We start from the raw sequence: 23888 nt of genomic DNA on the forward strand, positions 1-23888 counted from the left end.
GGTTTCTTCTAATGCAGGGGTGTCAAACTCATTTTAGTTAAGGGGCCACATACTGCCCACTTTGATCTCAAGTGGGCCAGACCAGTAAAATCATAGCATAATAACGCATACATAACGACAATATTTCTCTTTGTTTAAATCATTGGTGAAGGTTTTTGGATGATAAACCCTTTTTTAAGGTCTTTCTGCAATAAACTAGAAACATAAAGACCAAAAACTCAGACATCAGCCCATTTACGCTGTTTTTGAAGCAATTACTGGATCGATTAAAAAAAAACAAAAAAAAAACGTTTGTACTCATAAACCTCCATTTTCTCATAGAAATGCAATTTATGTCTTTCTGTAATTTTCACACTTAGCAAAGTCATACGGCGGGCCGAGCTGGACCCCCTGGCGGGCCGGATCCGGCCTGCGGGCCGTATGTTTGACACCCCTGTTCTAATGGCTGATGAAATGAAGGAGCGACTGTTGCTTGGCTCCAATGAAGAGATACGAGTTTATAAAATTTGACTTAAGTTGCACTCACATTTTCTTCATGCAGTCTGTTTTAAAAAAGAAACAGCATTGACATCCAAAACCCTGGAGTGGAGATTTTAAATTGTGTCCCACAGTATTTCGGTGAGATGAGTGCCAGAGCAATGATTGAGATGCTCTGGGAAGAACAACCACCGAACGGGAGAGGAAAGAATTTGACTCCTGGAAAAGCAGGTAGAAGTTTCCTGGAAACACTTCAGCGTTGTAGTCGGTCAGTGTATTTATGTGCAAAGGGAACACAAATGCATAATTATGTTCTTCCTCGCATGGGTACATGTCTCAAAGGCATATGCTTATGCATTTAAGCATGAGCAAAAAGAAAGCATCCAGACACAACAGAACAGACCATACACTTTTTTCAATGGACTACTGGACTGAAAGAATACGAGGTTCCTGTTCCTCAGACATGACTTCATGTCTGCTCTGTTGTACTCAGCTGAGTGGGGGGAAATTTGTACTTTCCGTTGGATAATCAAGGCATGGTTTATTTGCTACACTCTCACAAATGGGTCTACTTTTTTTCCACTCAAAGGTACATTTGACCATAGCAATAAGAAGGACAGGCTCTCATGGGAGTGGATCTGTACCTTTTGATCCCCTGTAGAACTTTAAAGTATTTTTCCAAAAAGTTAAAGACAGTAAGTTCCAACTAAACTAAACTTTCCAAAGTCATTTCATATACGGACTCAGCACGATATGGGCAAAAACATCACTGCAGACCCCAGTTGACCTGATTAAACACTATTGGCTATTGATAAACAGAAATAGCGCCTCCTTCTGGCTCATTTCTTCTCAGTCTCCTGCTGTGTTGTGCTCTTCCCAACACCGCCACCATTACTGTGGTGAGACAGTCAAAATTAACTTTCAATTTCAGCCAGGACAAATAGTGCAAAGCTAACTAGAGATCAGTGGGTTAGCGGCTCAATATCAGCACCTTGTGGAAAGATCATTCGATCTTTACTGAGCTCTCTTCAGTCCTGTCAGCATGCTTTTAAACATGCAGTCAAAGCATTAGGCTTTTACAATGGAGCTCAGGTAAAATTGATTTCATGGTGCAGGGCCTTGTGCCTTTCACTTAACAGCCCAGTCCAGAAAAGATGTTTGCCTATTAAAATTATACCAGTCAGTAAACTTCTACACAAACATCCTGGCAAAAATGAAAAGCAATGTGCTGTATCACTAGAACATGTGGTATAAGATAGATATAACGTGTGACAAACATAAACATAAACACCATGCCAGACTGAGGAGGAATGAATTCATGAAATGGAACGTAGCCATTTGGTGATGATGGTATTAATGACGACTTCACAGCAGTAAATCTCCTCACCCGTCTCTGTAGTTGATCACTGTATCGATGATGGTGTTCATTTGCTTGGTGACTTTGGGCGGGTTGGGCGAGAGTTTCTCCGCTGGCGGTCGTCCACGTCTCTTCTTGGCCTTGGCGCCTCTGTCCTCTCTGCTCGACGAGTCCTTATCCTGACGTCTCTTGCGTTTGCGCTTTTTCAGCCGGATCTCCTCCTCCATCTCTTCCAAGTTTCCATCCTCAATGGCCTGGAGGTGAAAAGAGCCAGAGCAGAGACGAGGTCAGTCAACATGTCCACACATGATGCAGAGCTGTAGGATCATTGTTAGTCAGAGTACGATTTGACAAAGCATCTCTGGCATGAGATTCAGAGTTTGTAGAGGGTTATAGATATGCTTCTTACTCTTTAGATATCATGATTTTATTTATTTTTGTTTTTGTTGTGGCCCCAAATGTAAATCCCAATGTCTTATCACACCTGTTGGGCAAAAGCCAAAAACAAAACAAACAACTGTTTAAAAATTACCACAATAAACCTTTAAGTACTCATTTGCAATCACAATAAAACATCTTATTTGGGTTGTTGACACAAGAGCTGGTACTATACTTGTATAACATGAATATGACACTTCATGCAGCAAGTTTCTTATCTGAAAAAAAGATGTCGCAAATCATTTCATTTCATGCTTGAATATTATATTTGATATTCCAAAACCAATTAAAGTTGAGAAATATGTTGCTCCATGATAAAAAAAAAAAAAAAAAAAGTAACGTCATGTTTATTTCTTCCTTATCAGAAACAGACAGTCTACGAATCTCGACATTTTTCTTCAGTTAGAAGAAAGAAGTTTGTGTGAACCGTAGCTAACAGTGGCTCCAACATACTTTCACCGTGGCCTCAAAGTTTCGTATTTTTGTATTCCCTGAGACATCTGAGTCACACTCAGTAAAATGGATCTGCCTGGCTGGAGGAGAGCACTTCACAGTCTATCTGGTGTGGGTGACTGGGCGCCATCAGCATCAAACCAAGCAAAACTTTGGCACCCGATTATGGTCAAGACTTAATTTGCTGACAATGGATAATAATCGCTCGGGGCATTTAAATAAATCCAGTTTTTATAATCTTGACATAGTCACATTATTTAAATGGATCTTCTGTAAGTATAAGAAAATGTGTCCTGTGGTTTTCAAAGTGTTTCCTTCTGAAGCTCTACACCATCTACAGCTCAACACATCTAACTCATTCCAAAAGCAGGATTGTAAACGTATACAGAAAGATGTCATGGCGACTGTAAAGAAGCTGGGGAAGTTGTAAAGTTTTGACAGAAGAGCTAACACATTGCTGCTTTTGTTCTTTCAATGGGGTTTAATGACCAGATAAAAAATAAATGAGCTACTTGTGTATAACGCCTTGTTTGTAATTTTGCTGTTTGAGAACAAGCAAGGTTCTTGGCACAAACAATGTGCCATTACATATTAGACTGTAAAATACACCGCCGCAATGCCTAAACAAGTGTGGTGTGGAGGAAGTTATTTTGAATTACCCAAATGGAATTCATACAAATCAAATCAATCTGCATATTACACGACTGCTGTATTTACCTGCAGTGGAGGTAAGTGAAGATTTGGAAAAGGACTTTTCTGCCGTTATACAGTGTGATATCCATTCATGTTCGGTTACATTTAGAACCTCATTTGCTCTTTTATTTCTAAGGAAAAAGTTCGGATAATGCTAAAAGTCAGTTTTTACCCGTAGCCACTGTTTTTCAGTCAGTGTGTCACCGTAGTCCACATCCCGACGGCAGCGCGATCCTCGGCCGAACAACTTCTCCTCCTCATCTTCATAGGTGAGCCGTTCCACCTCTGCGTCATCTTTGATGATCCAAGAAGGCAGCTCGTCCTCCTCCATCAGACGAGGCTTACGCTTCGGGTTCCTGGCGTCCTCCCGGCGTCGGTCCATGTCCATGCGCTAAAGGAGGCGGGGTCACATCAGGTCAAAGAAGATAGAGACAATATTCTTGCTTCTTTTATGTTATATTACAAGAATGCGTCCAATAAGCTGGATCCATCAATAAGGTAGGTAAGTAGGTAGGTATATACTTTATTAATCCCCGAGGGGAAATTTTTTTAAATTTTTAAATAAAGGAGTTAACAACAGCCAGGTTGTAGCACAGGAATCAGATTTCCCCGGCTGATATCATCACTGCGTTACACGTTGGATGCATCACACAAAATCAGGCCATAATGTGGTTTAATTACATTCAACATTTCCGTGTTCACATTCTTTCATCTACATTGTGGTATGGAGTTACAGTGGGATACGTATGAACTAATACAACTGAACTAACAGATATAAAAGCCATGTGACAATGTCACCTCATCTCATTACTGGAGAAGAAAATAGTGCTGAGTAATCACCATGTTTACGTCCTTTCGGTCACTGTAATGGATCCCTGGGATCACAGTGGCTCATGGGGTTACAGTGTTTTTATTAAAGGTGTTTTTATAGAAAAAAACAGACAGCTTATCCAAGTCAAACTTGACCAAGTCAGTTTTTTTTAGCTGCCAATGCTCCAACATCTAGGTATCTTAAAAGTAGCTGCCAGCTACAGCATCAGCCTTTTAGCTATGTTCTGATCTCTTAACACAGAACCACATCCTATGGCTTGCTTGACTTGAGCTTCTCCGGTTGACTTGAGAACCAGAGAAGCTTTACCCATTTTTATTTGGACTTTTGATGTTTAGCAAAACAGAAGTCGCACCAAGAGACACAACAACTGTGCCGTACATTTTACACAGAGATGGGCAAATACAGCTGTGAGGTGTAAAACTGCTGAGTTGTGTCACTGTCAGTGACATGAAGTGTAAATACCGTTTTCACAGCAATGCAGTCACTTGTGACTTATGCAAGAAGCAGTGTGTGGAAGAGGACAGTTGTTCGCAAATCTGAAGGTGCTTCAACATATGACAACATCGAACCTGAAAAATAGTCTTGAAGCAGCCGTCAGCTTTTGTTAAATAAATATTCTAAGACCTGTTGTTTCAACAGGTTCACTGCAAATTCGACCTCACAAAAACATGAACTTTTCTTACCATGAAGAGCTCAAATTCATCTTCATTGCGGGCTATCATCTGGTTAAGAGTTTCATCATCAGGTACCTCATCTTCCTCCTAAAATGAAAAAGGAGAAAACATCAGAGGGTTGCGCCCATAACACAATAATGATGTAACATAATCTGTCTCATTTTTAACTGTTGCAGCAGCCTCTCATGTTCAGTTCAAAACAAATCCGTTGAGTATGCTGTACAGATTTGATCAAGAACCAAACAAAAAGCTCATTGTGTTACAAAACCATCTAATGTCATGAGTGAAGGATGGATAACTCGCTGATATTCATATATTTCAATCAAAACCATTTTAATGCATATCGGATCCATTAACTGGAGGGAAAACCATCTATTTCGAACTTTGTACATTCATTATATAAAAATCACGGTTGGTCGCAAATACCTCAACGGTCCTGAATTGCTTTAACTTCTAAGATAAGTCATAAAACATCAAATTACACACAATTTACTAACCCAGATCTCACCTCATTCTGCTCCTCGTGCTCCAAGATGGCCTGGAGGAAGACACGGCGCTCCTGGCCTGAGGACTTCTGGTCAAACATGCCGGCCTGGATGACCTTCTGATCCACGTTTAGCTTGTATTTGGCAGCTGCCAAGATTTTCTCCTCTACACTGTTGACGCTGCAGAGACGAAGCACTCGGACCTCATTCTGCTGACCGATGCGGTGAGCCCGATCCTGAGCCTGGAGGTCCTGGGATCAGCAGATAAGAGTTAAACATTTCAGATGCATAATTATGAAATAGGCATTATGTCTTTTCACCGACAACAAAGTCCAAACGTCATAAAATATTAACCCCAAGTAAGTCTGACACTTTTTAAGGTGACATTTCGGCCAGTTCCATCTGGTAAATATTGCTTATCTGACAACCAATGAAAAAAAAAAAAAAAAAAGTAGTTGCCATGATCACTATAAAAGTTAACATCACTTAGCTTTACATCAAATATTTATGGTTGGATTTTTTTTTTTTTCCGTTTGCGGAAGCAGAAAATAAAAATCACTTCAACATGTTTATCTGACTTCACAGCGCACTGTGCTGAATACTTAACAAAAACTAAACGTGACGGTCTGACACAGTCCGAGCGTCACATCACATCACATCACATGTCGTCATCTATCAGCTTTGTCATAACCCTGAAGCTGCGACTTTTAGCTGGATTCCACCTACTAGTTGTGTCATAACTTCTTGTTATTGTGAGCCAATGAGTTCTGGTCATACCCGAAGGAGGATTTTTACAAAGCCTGTCACAAATTACTTTCAGAGACCCAAAATGTTGCTTCAATTTTTCAAGTTAGCAGCGTACTAATGTGAAGCAAATCAGCTCGGGGACAGTTCAGCATATTTGCATAAAGCTGGAACTGGAGCTTTTGGGAACTGGAAGCATTTAGTGATCCTGCCAGAGCAGGGAAATGAAAATAGTTCAACAAGAAGATTACTGATTTATTAAAAAATAGACAGAACTTACAACCCTGTTCCTGAAAAAGTTGGGATGCTGTGTAAAATGTAGCTAAAAATAAAATGCAATGATTTGATAATCTCATAATCCCACATTTAATTGCACATTTACCACAGAAAACACATCAAGTGTTTAAATGGATACATGGTATTGTTTTATAACATATGTTATATACATACATTTATACATATATATTTTGAATTTGATGGCAGCAACACGTCTCAAAAAAGTTGGGACAGGGTCATGTTTACTGCTGTTTTGCATCACCTTTTCTTTTTACAACACTCTAGACATTTGGGAACCGAGGAGACCGGTTGCTGGAGTTTGTCAACTGAAATGTTGTCACATTCTTGCCGAATAAACGATTTTAGCTGCTTCAGGGTCTCCCTTTGTTGTATTCTGTATTTCATAATGCGCCAAATGTTTTCAATAGGTGACAGATGTGGACCGCATGCGGTCCAATCTATCACCCGGACCCTTCTACTAGAGACCTATGCTGTTGTAATACCTGCAGAATGTGGTTGGACATTGTTTTGCTGAAATAAGCGAGGCCTTCCCTGAAAGAGACGTTGTCTGGATGGCAGCACATGTTGCTCCAAAACCTGAATATGTTGTTCAGCATTCATGGCTCCTTCCCAGATGTGCAAGCGACCCATGCCATGTGCACTAATGCATTCCTGTACCATGACAGATGCTGACTTCTGAAATGAGCGCTGATAACAAGCTGGGTGGTCCCTCTCCTGTTCAGCCCAGAGGATGCAGTGCCAATGATTTCCAAAAAGAATCATAAAGGTTGAATATATATAAAATATACTTGGGCAACAGTGAACACCTTGCATGGCAGCTCTGTCGCCACTGGTGTGTGTGTCAAAAGGAGGCAAATTGTAAAAGCACACACCAGTGCTCAGTTCATCCAGCACCTCAACAACCCTGATAGTCACCTTTGAGCTCAACACACGTATACCTGTAGGCAGTATTCACTTTGTGCTTGTATTGTTTGTTTTACTTGAAAAAAAAAAAAAAAGTACACTAATGTAGTGTTGTAATTAGGAATGGGCCATTGTATCATTCACAATAATATTAGTGTCATTTTAATAATATAACAAAAATTCCAAAGAAAAAAGGCTGAATATCAGATGCATAGAAAACAACAGTAATATGTTGTTGTTGTTTTTTTTTAACTGAATATATAAATAACACTAAATATTTTTCAATAATGTGTCATATTGTCAAGAATATCTTTAATGCAGAAATACCCTGAAATGCAGTGATATTATTTTAGGGCCACATGCCTACCCCATAGTTCTAATATGCCTGTATTGTGTGTTTTCTGCAATTTTCAACTGTGGCACTTTTCTTCCACCTGAACCAGCACGAAAACTCAGAGCAGATATTCAGTAAAGAAAACACAATTTAACTTTGACCGCCTAAATAATAGACATACATCCAGTAAAATATCCCTTCAAATCTGTTTCACTTTGTTTACTCTATCAAAAGTACTGCAATCACTACAAACAACATACAGACCACTTCTATAATAATTCATCATGTTTTATCGGTACAGATTATAATAGGAAAATGTAACGGTGGACGTACCTGGTGAGGGTTCCAGTCACTGTCAAAGATGACGACCGTGTCGGCAGCCTGCAGGTTGAGGCCAAGACCTCCGGCTCTGGTACTGAGAAGGAAGATGAAGTACTGGGATCCTTCCTCATTAAACTTCTTCAACAGTAACGCTCGGTCCTCAGCCTTGGTGGTCCCTGAAACATAAAAGATTTTTACTCTTTTATTCTTACATTTTAGCATCTTATACAATGCAGTATTTTTTTTTTTTTTTTTTTTTTTTTTTTTTTTTAAAGCAATTGCTTTAAAGCAATTATCTGAGTTGGTTGGGCCCCACTTTGCCATTACTCCAGAAGAATATTTAGTTAACAGTAATAGAAACGGTTATTAAATACACACATTGGAGATTTCTTTTCTAACCTGTAATACTTTCTGTTCCAATTCGTTATGTGGTTATATGTCGTCAGAAGCATATCTTTAAATGCAGAGTTTATTGAGTTTACTTTGAAAAGTCTGCTTGAATTTCTTCTTCTGATCCAGAGTGTATCATCTTCAAGAAAGTAAAAATATCACCTGTATACCGAGTCTCATCTCTGACCAATTATACTGTTTCAGAGGTGTCTTCAAAGGGCATGTGGTGGCCCTAATTAAACTGGGTCAAAATGGAATTGTATACATCTGATTAAATTATTCTAACCAAGAGGTTCACAGTCCACCGCTGCACATCACAGATAACTCTTATAATTTAGTTTCTTTCTATAAGTGTCGTGCAGACGGTGTAAAAGCTGATTGTCATCCACTGTTTCCTTAAATTTCTTCCTTTGGTTGGGCACCATTTTATAAGCTTCTCTCAAAATTTTGGACAACAGCCAAAAAGCAAAACACAATAAACTGTGAGTGAGTGCAGGGCGATGTGAGGCCTGCGCTCAGTTCAGATGTCTTCGGGGGTAATGGTCTTTAAAACGAGGGACACGCAAGTAACTGGACTTTTTCAAAATTGAGCTCCCTTGGAAGATCTTTGTTTGTTTGTGCTGTTTGTTTGCTGAGTGCTGCTACCCGTTTCACTGCTGGGGAAAAACATTTAATCTGTCGCTCACACTCAGCAGTCAAAGTAAACGCGAGTGAGAAACAAATTTGCTAACATGTTTCACATTTTATTGTGTTTTTCGAGAAGAGGCCAGAAATAAATCAATAACATCTCAGCAGTGAACTGAGGTGGCTCATAGGATTGCCTTTCGTTTCAGATGCTCAGTGCCAGCATCATGCTGGACGGATGAGATGGGAATTCTGTCTTGCTGAGACATGTTTACACAGCGCTTTAAACAATAACGGATCGAGAACATAGAGTGGCACTTCCTAAACTAAGTCTAAACATTTTTTCAGGTATAAAGTATGATCTGGCCCTTGACCATTTGGTAATTGCTAATTATGAGTTAAGCCGTATACTTTTAGATTTACCAATATATATATTTTTTGCAATCAATATGAGAGAAAATGTATCACTGTGCTGGAGTTGTTTGAACTACAGAAGCAGCTCATATTTTGGTTACAGAGTTTAAAAGGATCGTTGCCAGCAGCTTGCAGAGAGCACTTTAACCACAAAACAGGCACGTTTAAATTTGGCCTGTTATCAAGTTCCTTATGGAGTCACGATTACTTAGTGCACTTGTTCCCTTGAATGTATACTGACATGTTCAAAAAGTAAAGCGTAGCTGTCAATAAAGAAAGCCCCACTGCAACACTGGCAGGCTGAAGTAGACAAAACTCGGAGAATTGGATTCTTTTAGCTGATTCCCATGAAATTAAATGTGCACAGGTCACCTTCGATATCAATCCATAAGATAAACTCTGGACACCTCTCACTGATGTGCAGTTTGGGCCAGCTTACCGTCAAGACGTAGATATTGAAAGTTGCGATAGCCGAAGTAGTCCTCCATGATTGTCATGAGAGTCGTCATCTGGCAGAACAGCAGGACTCTGTGGTTGGTGGCGTGCAGCTTTGGCAGGATGCGATCTAGGAGCTCAAACTTCCCAGAAGCTCGATACAGATCGGGCCTGAGTGGAAATAATGAAACCAAAAGTGTATCATCGATTATCATTAACGAGAGTAATTATTGCAGCGACTGCGGGGTCTCTGGTCTGGCAGCAGTTAACGGTGTATATTGGAGAATAATTAATGCCACGACGCTGATTTTACAGCAGTTATGGCACCGGCAGCCTCTTTATATTGTTTCTGTGATTTTTATTTTCCCTCCATCCTGAAATAACATAATGAAAAGTCAGCTTCAATAAGGCTACTTATTTCTGATGGTGAGCAAAATCAATCATTTTCAATTAGTCTTGCCTCTCCTGGCACCTTCATAATATCACAATCATATAACCTCAAGCAAATTTCATAGTTACATTTTATAAGCAGGAGGAAATGTAATTTGTGTATTTATTAACTTCGATGGGTTCATGATATCCATAAGCAATATGGAAAAGACAAACCACAGTTCACTATTGTAATGAATAAATGATTCCTAAAATCATTTACAGTTGGCCAAACACATCTTGTGGCTGGATGTATAAGTTTTACAGGTTTAAATTTTAAAGCAAGTTACAGAATATCACGATCACACAGGAATGTTCAAACGAAAAAAACAGACAAACTACATCCATTTTAAGGTTTGAAACAGGAGCTTGTATGAAGGTGGTGATTCAGAACTGCCTCAACTCAAAACACTACTGGATTACACACTTTTGTGAGTATTAAAACCATCATGTGGGAATGTGGAAATCCTCCTGCCTCAAGCATTCGATCGAGAGCTCAAGTACAAAAATCGTCCAATTATTTTCCTCCCCGAGAGGCCGAGATAAACGTATACCAATGTAACCCCGTTCTTTTAATACGCTGCACGTTCTTTTGAATCATGTCGTGCTGTCTTTGGACCTCAGATCACATGTCTTGTTCCTGTCATTACATCTGGTTGCTTCTGTAATTTTGTAAAGCAGGTGTGACATATTGTGATCTATATGTGGCAGGTCAAACAAAAAAAATAAAAGTCCACTGCTTCGAACCCAAATCTGAAGCATGATAGTAGAACGACAACAGAAATATGAAGTGCGAAAGGACTACAACAGGAATTTTTACACCTTCTGTTTTTGGTGAACTGCTGCTCTGAATAATTGCTGAAGTACAGCAGAGATGTAGCAATTAACTGCCACACTGGCTTTTCACAAGTGAACAAGGTTTTTCCAATATTTTTTTCAATGAGCTCTACAGACACTGAAAAACAAACTGACAAATCGTGTCAATGCCACTGCACAGTGTTGCAAATAAAATGACATGGCTGCCAAATCCATTTGTTGGACTTGATGTGTGTAATTTGTTTAAAATAACAGCTCAGAGAAAAGCCGGATTTCTATAAACCAGCCCGTCATGAGTGGATGTTTTGAGTTATTCAAAAATCTCCAAATATAAAGGAAAGCCATAAACAGAGCTCTTCTTCATTCCATGATCAGAAGGTGCCTCAGAGGCTGCGCTTATCGTCTTCATTTAAAAGCAGTTTGAAACATCTGATCATCGTTGAGCGTGTAATTTCCTGGTGACACTTTCCCGATAGTCCAACATATTTTTATGACTCACTAACATAAGTTTGGAAGCAGAGATACAGCAAGTTTTTTCTTAATAGATGAAAAACACATTGGCCTTCACAATATCAGCAGCCATGAGTCCTTGGGTGGACCTTAGGTGGAAGCTGTTGTATGAATAATATTAGAATTAAAACAACTAAAATAATGGCAAATATATCTCCAAAGCCATTACAATTATCGAAACAGACTGTATATTAATAAACACTTTCATTAAAGCAATTTTGATCAGCTTCCAGTGAAAGAAAGTGATGGAAGCATGAAAGTTGTTTTCATTTTTATTTTTTTTAATCCTGCTACTTGATTGACAAAAAGCAGACTGATGCTGGACCAGGACTCTGTCACTTCTAATGGTTACTACTGTTGGAGGATTTAAATACAGAAAAATGAGGTGTGTAAAGGACAAACCTTTTTTGTTTACTTACCCACTGATGATGCCGTTTGGATAGCCCAAGTGCTCAGCGAAAGATTCCTGTGTCAGACAACATTTACTGATTTAAATAAGGAGAGGCTATTGCATTAATCAATCAATATTTTAAATGTAGCTTTACTGGGAACAGATTCTGAACTAATCTTGAGAAAAAAAGTGTGATGTCAGGCAACATTTTAGCTGGGTGATCTATGAATCATATGTTTGACAACCTTCATCGGATCTAAGGACGGATCCTAAATGTTAGTGAGTGTAAATGAGCACAGATCATTTGGTTAAAATTCTGGTCTGGGAATGAGATGAATTTCTTATATCATGCAAGAATTGCAAGGAAGTGAAGTTTTAAAATGCCTTCAGTTTCAGTGATTCAATGATTATTTATTAATGTATAAATAGCTTTTAATTAGGTAAATGAGACAAACATGCGTGTGTAGAAAATAATATCAATTAATAATTCAGCACTCACCTCAATGTGCTGGAACATGTAAGGATGGTTGCAGATCTTCTTCAGCTGCATGATGGTGTTCATCAAGGTCTTCGCTCCTCCTTTGCCCTGGAAATAATTATTACACAGATAAAAGACATTTGAAAGAAATTCCAGATCAAAACAGTGTCTCTCGTCTTGATGTTAATGTAAACATCCGATGGTTGATTTTCTTTTTTGTGGATAATGAAAACAAGCTGTGACCATAATTTGAAACTATCACCACCCTTTACGTGTATATGATGAACTGGATGTATAAGTAATCCACATTCAGATGTAAATAATATCTTCTTTAAGGAGCAACACTGTCACTCACTTTGAGTCATAATTGCAAAAAAAATTGCAAAATACAGTAAGACCTGTATCCACATCTTTTAGCTCTGTTTTTGGTCTCTACCTATTTCTGAGGGAAATATATCTTTAGCTTCTAATTACTTGTGTGTTTTCACCAGGTAGTCGCTAACTGTGTCTGTCAGCTCTGAGGTGATGATCAGATGGCGTACACTGGGGTTTTACAGCTTTATTTGCTGCCTGATTAACGCTGCCAGAAATGAGTGAATCCAAACAGTAAGGTCGTGGACTGGACAGCTAAACAACAAAACTGAAAGACGTTCTGAAGCACCATAAAGCCGAGGGGACCAGCAGACTCTGTAAGTTAATCACAACAACCGACAAGTATCGAATGACACAGCTGTGAATTCAATCCCTGTACGTTAATCATGACGAGCAACCTCATTCACACTATCACACTGTTTTCACATTGATATGATAAAAAAAATAACTCTTTGCTGCATATTCAGCCGACTTCGTTTCATCAGGAAGTATTGGCAGGTAGCGTAATAACATGATATAAACACTTTGAATACTACTTTAAACTTTTGAGATTTTTGAGCAGTGTATTGCTGCTTTTCCTCTGGTAACAGACATTCTGATGCACTCACGTAAGTGATGCTAAAAGCTATAATGTAGCATCAGAAGTTAAAATGAAATCCACAACATACTATTTAGCAAACACAACATGATGCTCTGCAAAAGCAGAGAAGAACTACAGTTATACAACAGAGTTTCTGATGTTAAAGAGTAGACAAGAGGAAAATATAAAATGGCTCCGTTTGACAGCACGACACAACCTGCTAAAACAAAGACAGACAGTGAAACCACAGGGGTCTTGGTCATGTTTACCTTTTTGTCTTTCTCCGAGCCATCAGTGAGGAGGATGCCTTTCTGCATGTGGCGGTACAAAACCTTTTGGATGGCAGACATGTCACATTTTATGACATACTCCACCTGTGTGAATGACAATAAAAACAAATCCTTAGTGGCAGCATGTGGTGTCCTTTCAACAGTGAGGATGTTCGAGCTGACAAAACATTCTTTATAGTCACAGTCACATCATTGCTGACACCTTGAGAAAAAAAAATGTGAAAAAGAAAACCAAAGGCAAGAGAAGTGAGGAAAAGGAAGTTACACTATTTGTCCTTCCAGTAAAAGTACAAGAAAAGTCTCGAAGGTGAGTCTCTCAGGTACAAAGTCGCGTCCTTCACAAACTTTACATCTTCTGAATAAATTAATGTTCTGAAGAATATGAAAGCTCACAAGAAGGCTAAGTACAATTTCCTGTTTGTATCCATTCAGTTAAGACGATGTCGCCATTGTCAGATGAAACTCGGGTCCCACATTGTATAAACTCAGATTTCAGTTCTTCTTAGGTTACAAAGCAGGTCATGGTGCTACAAAATACTCTGAAAGTGTCAAAACTGACACAAAAACTGAAATCTGACCTGCCCATATTCAGCCTGTTACATTTACACTTTCAGATTCATGACACTCAGGACGTCAATTGTCCAAACCTTTGGGTCGAAGAAAGCCCCAAGCATTCATTTCATCACAGAGCTAGCAAGCTATAAGTCTTCAGCAAACCTGCAGTCAGTCTGAGCATGTGTCACCTACTGTGGAAAGGAATCAGCCAATCAAAAAAGAGGTTCGATATCAATCAACAGCCTTAGAAGAGCTCCAGGGAGAAGCTTTAGAGAGATATAAAACTATACTGAGATTTTTTTTTTTTTTAATGGAACTTAATCTTTTCATTGACATTAAAACTTCAAAAAGTGTAAAATATGGGACAAAAAGTACTTTTATTCCAGCGTGTAACCTCTAAAGAAGACTGCTTTTTTGAAGACTGCAAAAACATTCAATACATGTACACCTGGGCCACAGATATTATATGATCTTCATGAGAAAGCAGCGCATATATTTCAGATGACTGCACAGCTCTGACATGATGGTCTCATGTCCTTAATTAACATTGACAGCTTAAAAAAAAATAGCTTCAATTACTTCCTAAAGCGAAGTTGTTTTCAAAATCAGCAAAGGTGGTGCCACATTAAGAGTGTCCTGCCCCAAAGTGAATATAAACATACTTGCATTTAAATTGGCGGTATGTGACCTTGAAATACGCTAGATAACTGACACCCACACGTGCATTACATCATTTTCCCTGTTTCGTAGCTGTCAATGCTGATTTGTAATGTAGTGATTTCAATAAGAAACAGTAAAAGTTTTCTGCGAAGCAAATCGTGCAGCAAATATAAACATGCTACATCAAATCAAAGTAGAAAAAGTTTGGTTTTAATCCCACCTTCTCGGGCAGCTGAGACTCCACCTCTTTCTTCAGTCTGCGTAGCAGGAAAGGGCGGAGCACTTTATGCAGACGGCGGATAATGAGGATGGTCTCCTCCTCATTTAGGTCGACCTAAACAAGTCAGAAAGAACATGTGATCATCCCTCGCAGATTGTTATGTTCTGACGACAAGGCAGATGGTTGAAGCAGTTGACATGTTGCTGACTGCAGCTTAACCCCCGGACACAAACAGGATACATTAGAGATGGATCAACAGTTTGTGACTATGCCTTAATCATGGACGTATCAAGAAGAAATAGGTACCGGATTAAAAGATGGGGCTTCATTCATTCTGACTAAAGTTTCGGAGATGTCCCACACACTTCCACAACATAAAAACATGCAGGCATTATTGTCCTTCTCCATCGAGCCCACAGGGGCCGAAGGGCAACTGAGATTCCCACCAGCCGAGTCGACTGACTCCTGGTTGGCTCCTCCGACGGATTCTCAGAAAACACGACAACAGTTCACATAACACCTGTCCAGCCAGACAACCAATCAACTGCCGCTGCGTTTTGACCCTCAGGGCCACTGTAGAAAGGCAGAGAAACAACAATGGAGCGTAAAGAGTGTTCATTTCCATTGACTTTTTTGGTTATGGAAGTTTGCTGCTCACCTACCACTTTCCAAAGTTCCAACACTTGATATTTGTTTGTATTTTTCTTTTAAAAGAGAATTATTAGTCGGAGTTCAACCAGAAACACATTTGCAAACTTGCAAAACAGTGTAATTTGAAGAAACTGGCTAGCTGGAGCTGTGAAGGCTTTGAGGTTTTGTTTTGTTCTCGTTTCTTCAGCTGTTTGACTTGTGGTCTGAAAAAAAGCATTTATCTTTTTTGTTTACAGCAAATTGGGTCCATACATTTCCTCCACCTCTGATGCCATCTGATGGTGGACAGCTCAACATAGTGATCCGCATACAAAGAGGGCAGCGCTGTGTCACAAGTTCCATTTGGTACTTGTACCAAAAAAACAAAACAAAAAGAGCCTGACTCACCAATAAGTATGCTAATTCATAAACGACCTTCTCTTTAACTTTCCTCCGGGGAGAGAAAATTTCCCTGTGGTAAATCATAATGACATTCATTCATATTCAGAATACTTTCCGGGTGTTAATTGGGTGCGTAAAATAAACCTCTTATGCCTGTAAATGGGCTTTGTTATACCAATGGACTGACTTAATTTAATGACTTAAATAACTTTCATTTGCTTCCTTTTCAGGAGAAATGACCGTTGCGACTACTGGGAAGGAAAATGTCAGAGGGAGAAGTGATTTGAAGACAGACCAATTTGTGGAAACCTTCTTCGATGATGAACGGTACAGACAAGATCAGAAAAATTAGTTATTTTATATATATATATATATATATATATATATATAAAAACCTATAAATTTGCAACTAAATCTCCAAGTAAATAGATGAAAAAGGGACAAAGCTTCAAGCTGGTTTTTGTGATGGGTAACATCAATTGTTGTTTTTTGTTAATGTATCTTTAGATTTTTTTCTGAAGAAATACACATTACTTTGGTCTTCTCTGATTTTTTATGAAATTCATCAACCATAAAAAGCTGTTGAATCTAATTACTAACAACAAAGCATAATCTTGGATGCTTTGTTGTTGGTGTGGTTATGGTGTTCAGTATAAACAAGACAAAACCAAAGTAGCATAATAAAATTCGCTAATAAAATGTGCTGAAACTAGTTGACCAATATAATGACCCTGCAGCTGATCAGGATTTAAGACTCCAGGTGGTTACCCTCTCTCCTGTCATGGCGAAGGGTGCGTTGAACCACTGTTCGAAGGTGCTGCAGCTCTTGAAGATGGTGGGCAGGAGGAAGTTGAGCAGGGCCCACAGCTCGGGCAGCTTGTTCTGCAGTGGAGTACCGGTGAGGAGGAGGCGCCGGGGGGCCACATAATGGGTGTTCAACACCTGGGTCAACTTGCAGTGGTGGTTCTTCATGCGGTGACCTTCATCCACAATCATGTACTTCCAGCGGATCTGCAGGTGGAAAGAAACTTATTGAACCCGTATTTCTACACTTTAGAAAAGTGTAAACCCACAGACCCCATCTCCAAATTTGCATTCGAACTAATTCTGACAGCAGAGGAGCTCAGGAGTTTCTGCAGAGAACACGTTTTTGATTTTCTACATTGACTACACAACAATACTGAATACAAATGAGAAGCTTCTTACGCCCTCTTTGATGTTTATGACTGTTTGTGGGCACAGTTTTTCCCTCTTCTTTATTTACACGGCACCCTTTATGATTACTCTGTGAAGTATTTGGGCTCCCTGTTGCAAAATGTTCATTGTTTTTACTAAAGCTTCAAAAGAAATGATAGAACTCAGTTGAATTTCAAAACTGAAATCTTACAAAAAGTACATGGCTAAATAGGGCTGTACAGTTGCCATTCATCGATAGTAATTTGGGGGATGTTTTGGACTTTCTAGCTAATCAACACGGAGACCACTTTAATATGTTCACCTGCTAAGGATCAGCTAAGACCCACTCTGCCTTGCAGGGCAGCTTCAAACCGTGGACTGAACACTGTGATTAAGCCATAGTTATGCAATAGTTCAAGCAGTTTCTGCACATTATCAACCATACATTCATGCTGCACAACTTTCGTTCAATGTCTTTCCAAGTAACTATAAACACAACATAACAACACTCTTGTCGGAGAAAACAACCAACAACGACCATCTGACGGCCTTGATGTCATTATTAAACAACAACTAACTACCTACTAACTACTACCATACAGACGAGCTGCATCCACTGCATGTATAGTTCCTCAAAAATGAATGATTGTACTGATGTATGTGTGATCCAAGGTATATCTTCAAACTAAATAAAACTAAAACTAATGCTGTAGTTTTTTAATGAACTGTCAGCATATGAATGATTGTGATCCAACTTTCCGGTCGCACACACTCAGAAGAGCTTACACAGTATCCGCCATCAAAAGAGCATTACAAATATCAGAAAAAAAATGTTTCAAGATACTGAAGCTTGAGCATTAATTCACAAGTAAAATAGACCGCTGACACACTCTACTAACAAGTCTCCCTGGGAAGTCAATACATCAATTACACTTCAAACAGTGTGCTGCTGCTGCCAAGGTTTTAACTGGAACAAAGAAAACAACTGACTGCACATATTTCAAAAGTCATACTTGCTTTTTGTTTAGTTTAATTGATTGTATTATTTGGCAATAAAGCTCCTGGTGGACTTGCCCCCGATTATAATGTCATGTGCTGCTGTACTATGCTGTATGTCCCCAGGAGATCCCCAGACTCTCCGGTCAGACAAGCTCAAACAAAGACAGATGAAGTGTGTCGGGAAATTATTTTCCATGCACTTATTTATATATATATATATATATATATATATAATATATATATATATATATATATATATAATATATATATAGAGAGAGAGTGGCTCGACCACCAAGAACAAATTTGTCGTTTGAGAAGCGCCTCTTCGTGCCTCTTTTCAGTTTCTGGTCTTATTTGTTTGTTGGTGCATATATATATATATATATATATATATATATATATATATATATATATATGGACCCGAGCTGATGGTGTGCACTGGCAAATTTGGTGTGAATTGGACATACGACACATTTAATATTAATGAACTTCAATAAACAGGCAACCGGTAGGGAAATCTCGCCGCGCAGCCAGAGTTCCAGAGAGCATCGCAGCGGACAGAGTTGAGATTAGTTTGTGAAGTTTATCAAAACTGGTCAAACTCCCAAAGAGATGACTCCCAAACCAGCCCGTCCTCCCTCGACTGCAGACACAGCAGTGACCATCGACTGTAAAGTGACTGATGTCTGTTCTTCATTCGTTCTTAACTTCACTCATTATTTTGATGTAAAGAATATTAGTAAGATATTATTGAGTTTATAGTGCATTTCTATTGTAAACATTTTGTCATATTTCAAATATAAATATTCCAAGAAGAACCAATGAGAGAATTGATAAAGAACCTGGCTGAAAAGTTTTATTTTATTTTAATACCCATCCCGACAACGGCCTGCTGACGTCCAAAATTCACTGAAAAGGACCACAACCCCCGAGTCTTCAAGAAACCTGGGAAAAGCCTGAATATAGGAATACCACGAGCCAGCTAATCATATTGCCGAACGGGCAGTTTTGGACACCCGACACCGTTAATATCAATAAACTGTAATAAACAGGCAGCAGCAGCAGGGCGTAGACACACCACCCAGCTGCAGTTCAAGAGAGCATCGCGGCAGACATGCTCGAACGTGTCTTCGCCAACGTCCAGGACGAGCTGTTCTCAAGAAAGCTACACAGCAATACCACAAGCCAGCCAATCATAATGCCAAAATTTGCACTAAATTTGGATGGAAAACTGACAAAAGAGGACGTGTGTGAAGACTGATCTGTCACCGTGAGGTGCAGGAAAAAAAGGGTATTAAGCAAAGAGGATCACTTTCACCTTGGCTAGTATGTGCTTGTCTTTGATGATGTATTCATAGGTGGTCAGCAAGACATTGAACTTCCCGCTGCGGAGCTGAGGCACAAGCCCACGACGCAGAGCGGGGGTGCCCTAATATGAAGGAGACACAAAGAAAAGACAACTCTGTGTGGTAAACAAGCAAAAAGCAATCATAAAGTCTCAGAGGAAAATAAAGAGAAAAGAGATTTTTCTTACCTTGTATGAAATTTTGACCACAGAGGGTCCCCATTTATCCAGCTCGTAGACCCAGTTCGACAAAGTCCTGGGAACAAAAAATCAGCAACAATCATCGGACACACAAAAAGAAAGTGGATTTAATCTACAGCAGTTAAAAGTCACACTCTTCAAAGCCTAAAGCTTCAATTACTGTGGATGAGTGCTTCAGAACTCGTACATACTACGACATGCAGAGGAGAGTCAGGAGTAACTTGAGTAAGCAATGAAATGTCTCCCATCAAGGTTCATAATGTACCTGATAAACAGCAGCGGAGGGAAAAAAAAAACTTTTAAGTGGCCTTCAAGTAATTTTTAAAAGGGTCAATTTGATTACCGCTTACAATTAGAGAATTTTCTTCGACAATATTTTTTTCAAAACCTGGCAAATTTCTTTCTCCATACGTGTTCACTGTGCATGTTAAAAAAAAAACCAGTTGATTTGATCGCAGGCGTGCTCTGTTTCACTTCAAATTGAAGCGCTCCTCTCAGTAATAATAACAAATTCTGAATAAAACTATTATTCATTCTAATCCTTTAACACCTGCATACATCACTACTGAGCAAGAATACTAATTAGATGGAATGTGACATTGCACAAAAGGTGTGTGAGCACTGAGGGTGCTTTCACCAGCCATGTTTTACAACGACGTGAAGAATACAGGAGCGTTAAACGCACAAGAATACGAGCAGATACCTGGGAGAGGAGTTTAAGCAACAGGCATTTAACAAACTGAGCCATCGTTGCTCATTGTTAGGTTAGGTTAGGTTAGGTAGGTTAGGTAGTTACTTTATTAATCCCCGAGGGGAATTTTTTTCCGCTACAGCCTCATTTCAACGTGCTGTGTTAGAAACATATCACCTGCTTCACGTTTGAGTGATGTCATTTTTGGGGACACTAATGTGAATAAGACTTTTGAATCTTCAGATCTTACTGCATACAGCTGTTATTTTATACGCTGTTCAATAAATGTCAATACATATTGTAAATATTATAATTTTTGTGTGCAATGAAAGTTTATTTTCCTAAATCTTGAGACACCATGTTAGCGAGACAGACATTTCCCCACTCATTGCTGTGCACAAATGTACTATACATATACTGTATGCTTGTTTCACAAGCTCTTCTTGTGCCAGCAGATACGTAGAAACTTCCTGATGGCACGCATTGTGAGCGCAAACACTTTTTTGCACTCTCTCGATCTTCCCTTCTACCACTACAACTCAATCCTAGGTAAAACAATGACTTTAGAACGCCACCTAAGATTCATTAATTTTGTTTTCCGAGGGCTTCCTGGAGCTCTTTTCATCCACACGTTGTTTTGAAGAGCTTTGCATTGTGGGAGAACACGACTGATGGGAACCAGCATTCTCTAAAATATACCCTATTTTATATACATACTGTTTGGTTTGAGAAAACGTCATTTCAAATCTTTTCCAGCATGAAAACCTGCTTAGGATAAGTACGTAGTGTGGATGATGGCCATTTGACTTCTCATTACCAGTAATCAGCTAAGTGTGAGTAACTGATACTTGAATTTGATCAGTGTCCCAAACAAGAAAGAGACTCCTGACTCTCCTGTTGTCCAACGCAGGCTGGGTGATTTCAGTTGACGGGGTAAGCGTATTTCATTCCAAAATAATTATCATGAGTAATATTTAACACTGTGCACAGTTAAAAATGTCATGACGTCAAAAAAGCCATGACAGATGAGGTTAAGTGTACTGACGAGAGGGGGACGATGATGAGATAGGGACCATTGAGCCTCTTGTACTCCATCAGGTAGGTGATGAGGGCGATGGTTTGGATGGTTTTGCCGAGCCCCATTTCATCAGCCAGGATGCCGTTTAGATTGTTATTATACAGGGACACCATCCACTCCAGCCCCTGGACCTGGAAAACACAGACAAATAAAGCATGCCTCAACATATGCTTTCAGAGAAGACATCAATTTTAAGCTCTACTTCTTCTGCATGTGTAAACAGAAAACAAGAAAAAACATAAAAAGATCAAGAGAAAGAACTCTTTGAGCAGTGATGTGCCACATCAAGGAAAAGTACATTCTGTAGGTCTGAGCGCATGTCAGAGACAATCATTTTAGCTGGCCAAATTTTACTTTGCTTTACAGTGCAGGTATGACAATCGAACTACCAAAGGAAAGAGAAAGCTCTCCAGATGATGAAAATAATAAGAAGCAAAACCATGATTGTAATTTGTCATGGCCAGTTCTTTCTTGTTCAATCTCTTGCCACTTAGAGACACTAAGAGATTTAACAAGAAAGAGCTCTGAGTGTCCCACTAGACCAGGTAACAGCAGACCCCAATGACATCATTGTCTTTGTAATTAGTTTTACTGGCCGAAGGAGGGGGAGAAAAGTTCTGCACTGCAGCTTTTAAGTTTCTTCTGCATCACCACTTGCAAAAGCACAAACCTTTAGACGTGTGGATAGAAGTTAATTTGACATTTTTTAATATTGACCTTTTTCAGAGTCCTTCAATGTTATTGCCACAATGGCATTTTATATCCATTTCTGATTCAGGTTTGGTAGAAAAATAACAACCGTGTTCGAGAATTTGTAGTTTGCCTGTGGGAAACAATCAGCTGAAGACAGTGTGAAGAACAGGAAAGGGCAGGAGGGCACTGGAAGCAGAAATGGGGACCAATTACGACCTTTATGTTACTTAGCTACATGTCTGTCAGCTGTGTTAATTTTAGAGAAAAAGTCTAGCAGGGACAAAAATAACTCGGCGTCGTCTTATATAAACGTGGAGCTTCTGTGAAGCCTTGTTGACAATTTAGGTTTGTCACTCAGATTGACGCTGGAGCTGCAGAGAAGTGATCCAATTATAGTGAAGGTGAAATCTCCCAAAGGAGTAGCCAACATATCTTATTTAAAGCCTAGCACACCATAAATCAGAGCAACACTGAAATTGCAACCTGATTGGAAGAAAGAAGAAAATGTTGGCTGCACTCAATTGCCGGTTTCCTATCTCTGGTTATAATCCAATTCCTCACAGCCATCGACACTGCAGAAAAGACAATAGTACAGAGTCACACTGGAAAAAAAGATGGCAGATAGCTGTCTTTAAGCTTGACTAAGATTATGGCGCAGTCCTTTGCCAGCAGGAGATCTGTTTGGTCGCACACCCTCCATCTATGACCAAACCCACGTGACAGCCAATAGTTCTTCCACACAGGCACAAGAATAGTCAGGAACCCTGCATGATGAAAACCGATTAGGACGGACAGCGGCTGCTATTTATTCCACAGCTTTTTGAATGTCCACAGAAACATTATCACAAAAGAGAAGAGGCTAAAGTCATCATCCTCCTTTCTAATATTCTTTACTGCTACTGAAAAAGAAAAACACATTTGTTGGGCTGTATCCGTTACTTTCATTATCAGCAAATTTGAAGATTATTTCATTGATTATCTCATAAAATGCTTTGTATATGTCCGAATGTGGCGGCCCCGGCTGTGTTTTCTGTTGTAGGTCCTGTGACTGCCTATTTGCTCTGCGTTCTGATACCCATACTACCATACTATTTAGAATTCCATAAAAATATTTAGTATGTCCCGATACATAGTATGTACACCAAAAATACCAGGATGTCCTACTGCATCCGGTCATATTCGGTAGTATTTATTAGTATGCAGGCCAGCACGTTTCTCTGGTTGTTCTGACCCACTTTTTTTTTTTTTTTTTTTACAAAGATTTGGACCAAGCGATAATTGCAGATTACAATTACATTTTCTTTCTCTGGTTATTTTAGGCCATTGTTATGGTGTAAGTCTAATAATAGTTCAGTAATACACAAATACCTCATGAAGAGCCATTTATTGGCCTTGAACATTAGAATATATAAATATCACTGTTAATCGTCACCTTTGCTGCAAATCAGAGCTCTCCTTTTTTATTTAGTCTAAAAACACAATGTGCCCACAGTGGTGCTGA

General features: G+C 39.2%; 1 protein-coding gene across 4 annotated transcripts in view; it reads right to left on the minus strand.

Annotated features, from left to right (window-relative positions):
- Positions 1 to 23888, minus strand: part of smarca2 (SWI/SNF related BAF chromatin remodeling complex subunit ATPase 2) — a 58153-nt gene that overhangs the window by 15068 nt on the left and 19197 nt on the right. For all 4 annotated transcript variants that reach the window (XM_069139154.1, XM_069139151.1, XM_069139153.1 and 1 more), the window contains 14 exons: positions 21662 to 21825; positions 19914 to 19980; positions 19698 to 19808; positions 16973 to 17215; positions 15173 to 15286; positions 13717 to 13821; positions 12517 to 12603; positions 12046 to 12092; positions 9876 to 10042; positions 8021 to 8184; positions 5433 to 5660; positions 4934 to 5011; positions 3591 to 3809; positions 1865 to 2088 (listed from right to left, as the gene is read on the minus strand). In XM_069139154.1, coding sequence (XP_068995255.1) covers positions 1865 to 2088; positions 3591 to 3809; positions 4934 to 5011; positions 5433 to 5660; positions 8021 to 8184; positions 9876 to 10042; positions 12046 to 12092; positions 12517 to 12603; positions 13717 to 13821; positions 15173 to 15286; positions 16973 to 17215; positions 19698 to 19808; positions 19914 to 19980; positions 21662 to 21825 — 2018 coding nt within the window. The remainder of the gene's footprint in view (positions 1 to 1864; positions 2089 to 3590; positions 3810 to 4933; positions 5012 to 5432; positions 5661 to 8020; positions 8185 to 9875; positions 10043 to 12045; positions 12093 to 12516; positions 12604 to 13716; positions 13822 to 15172; positions 15287 to 16972; positions 17216 to 19697; positions 19809 to 19913; positions 19981 to 21661; positions 21826 to 23888) is intronic.

Source organism: Embiotoca jacksoni, unplaced genomic scaffold (assembly GCF_022577435.1).
Source record: "Embiotoca jacksoni isolate LCO1_2020_lvr unplaced genomic scaffold, fEmbJac1.0.p SCAF_8, whole genome shotgun sequence".
NCBI lineage: Eukaryota > Metazoa > Chordata > Actinopteri > Embiotocidae > Embiotoca > Embiotoca jacksoni.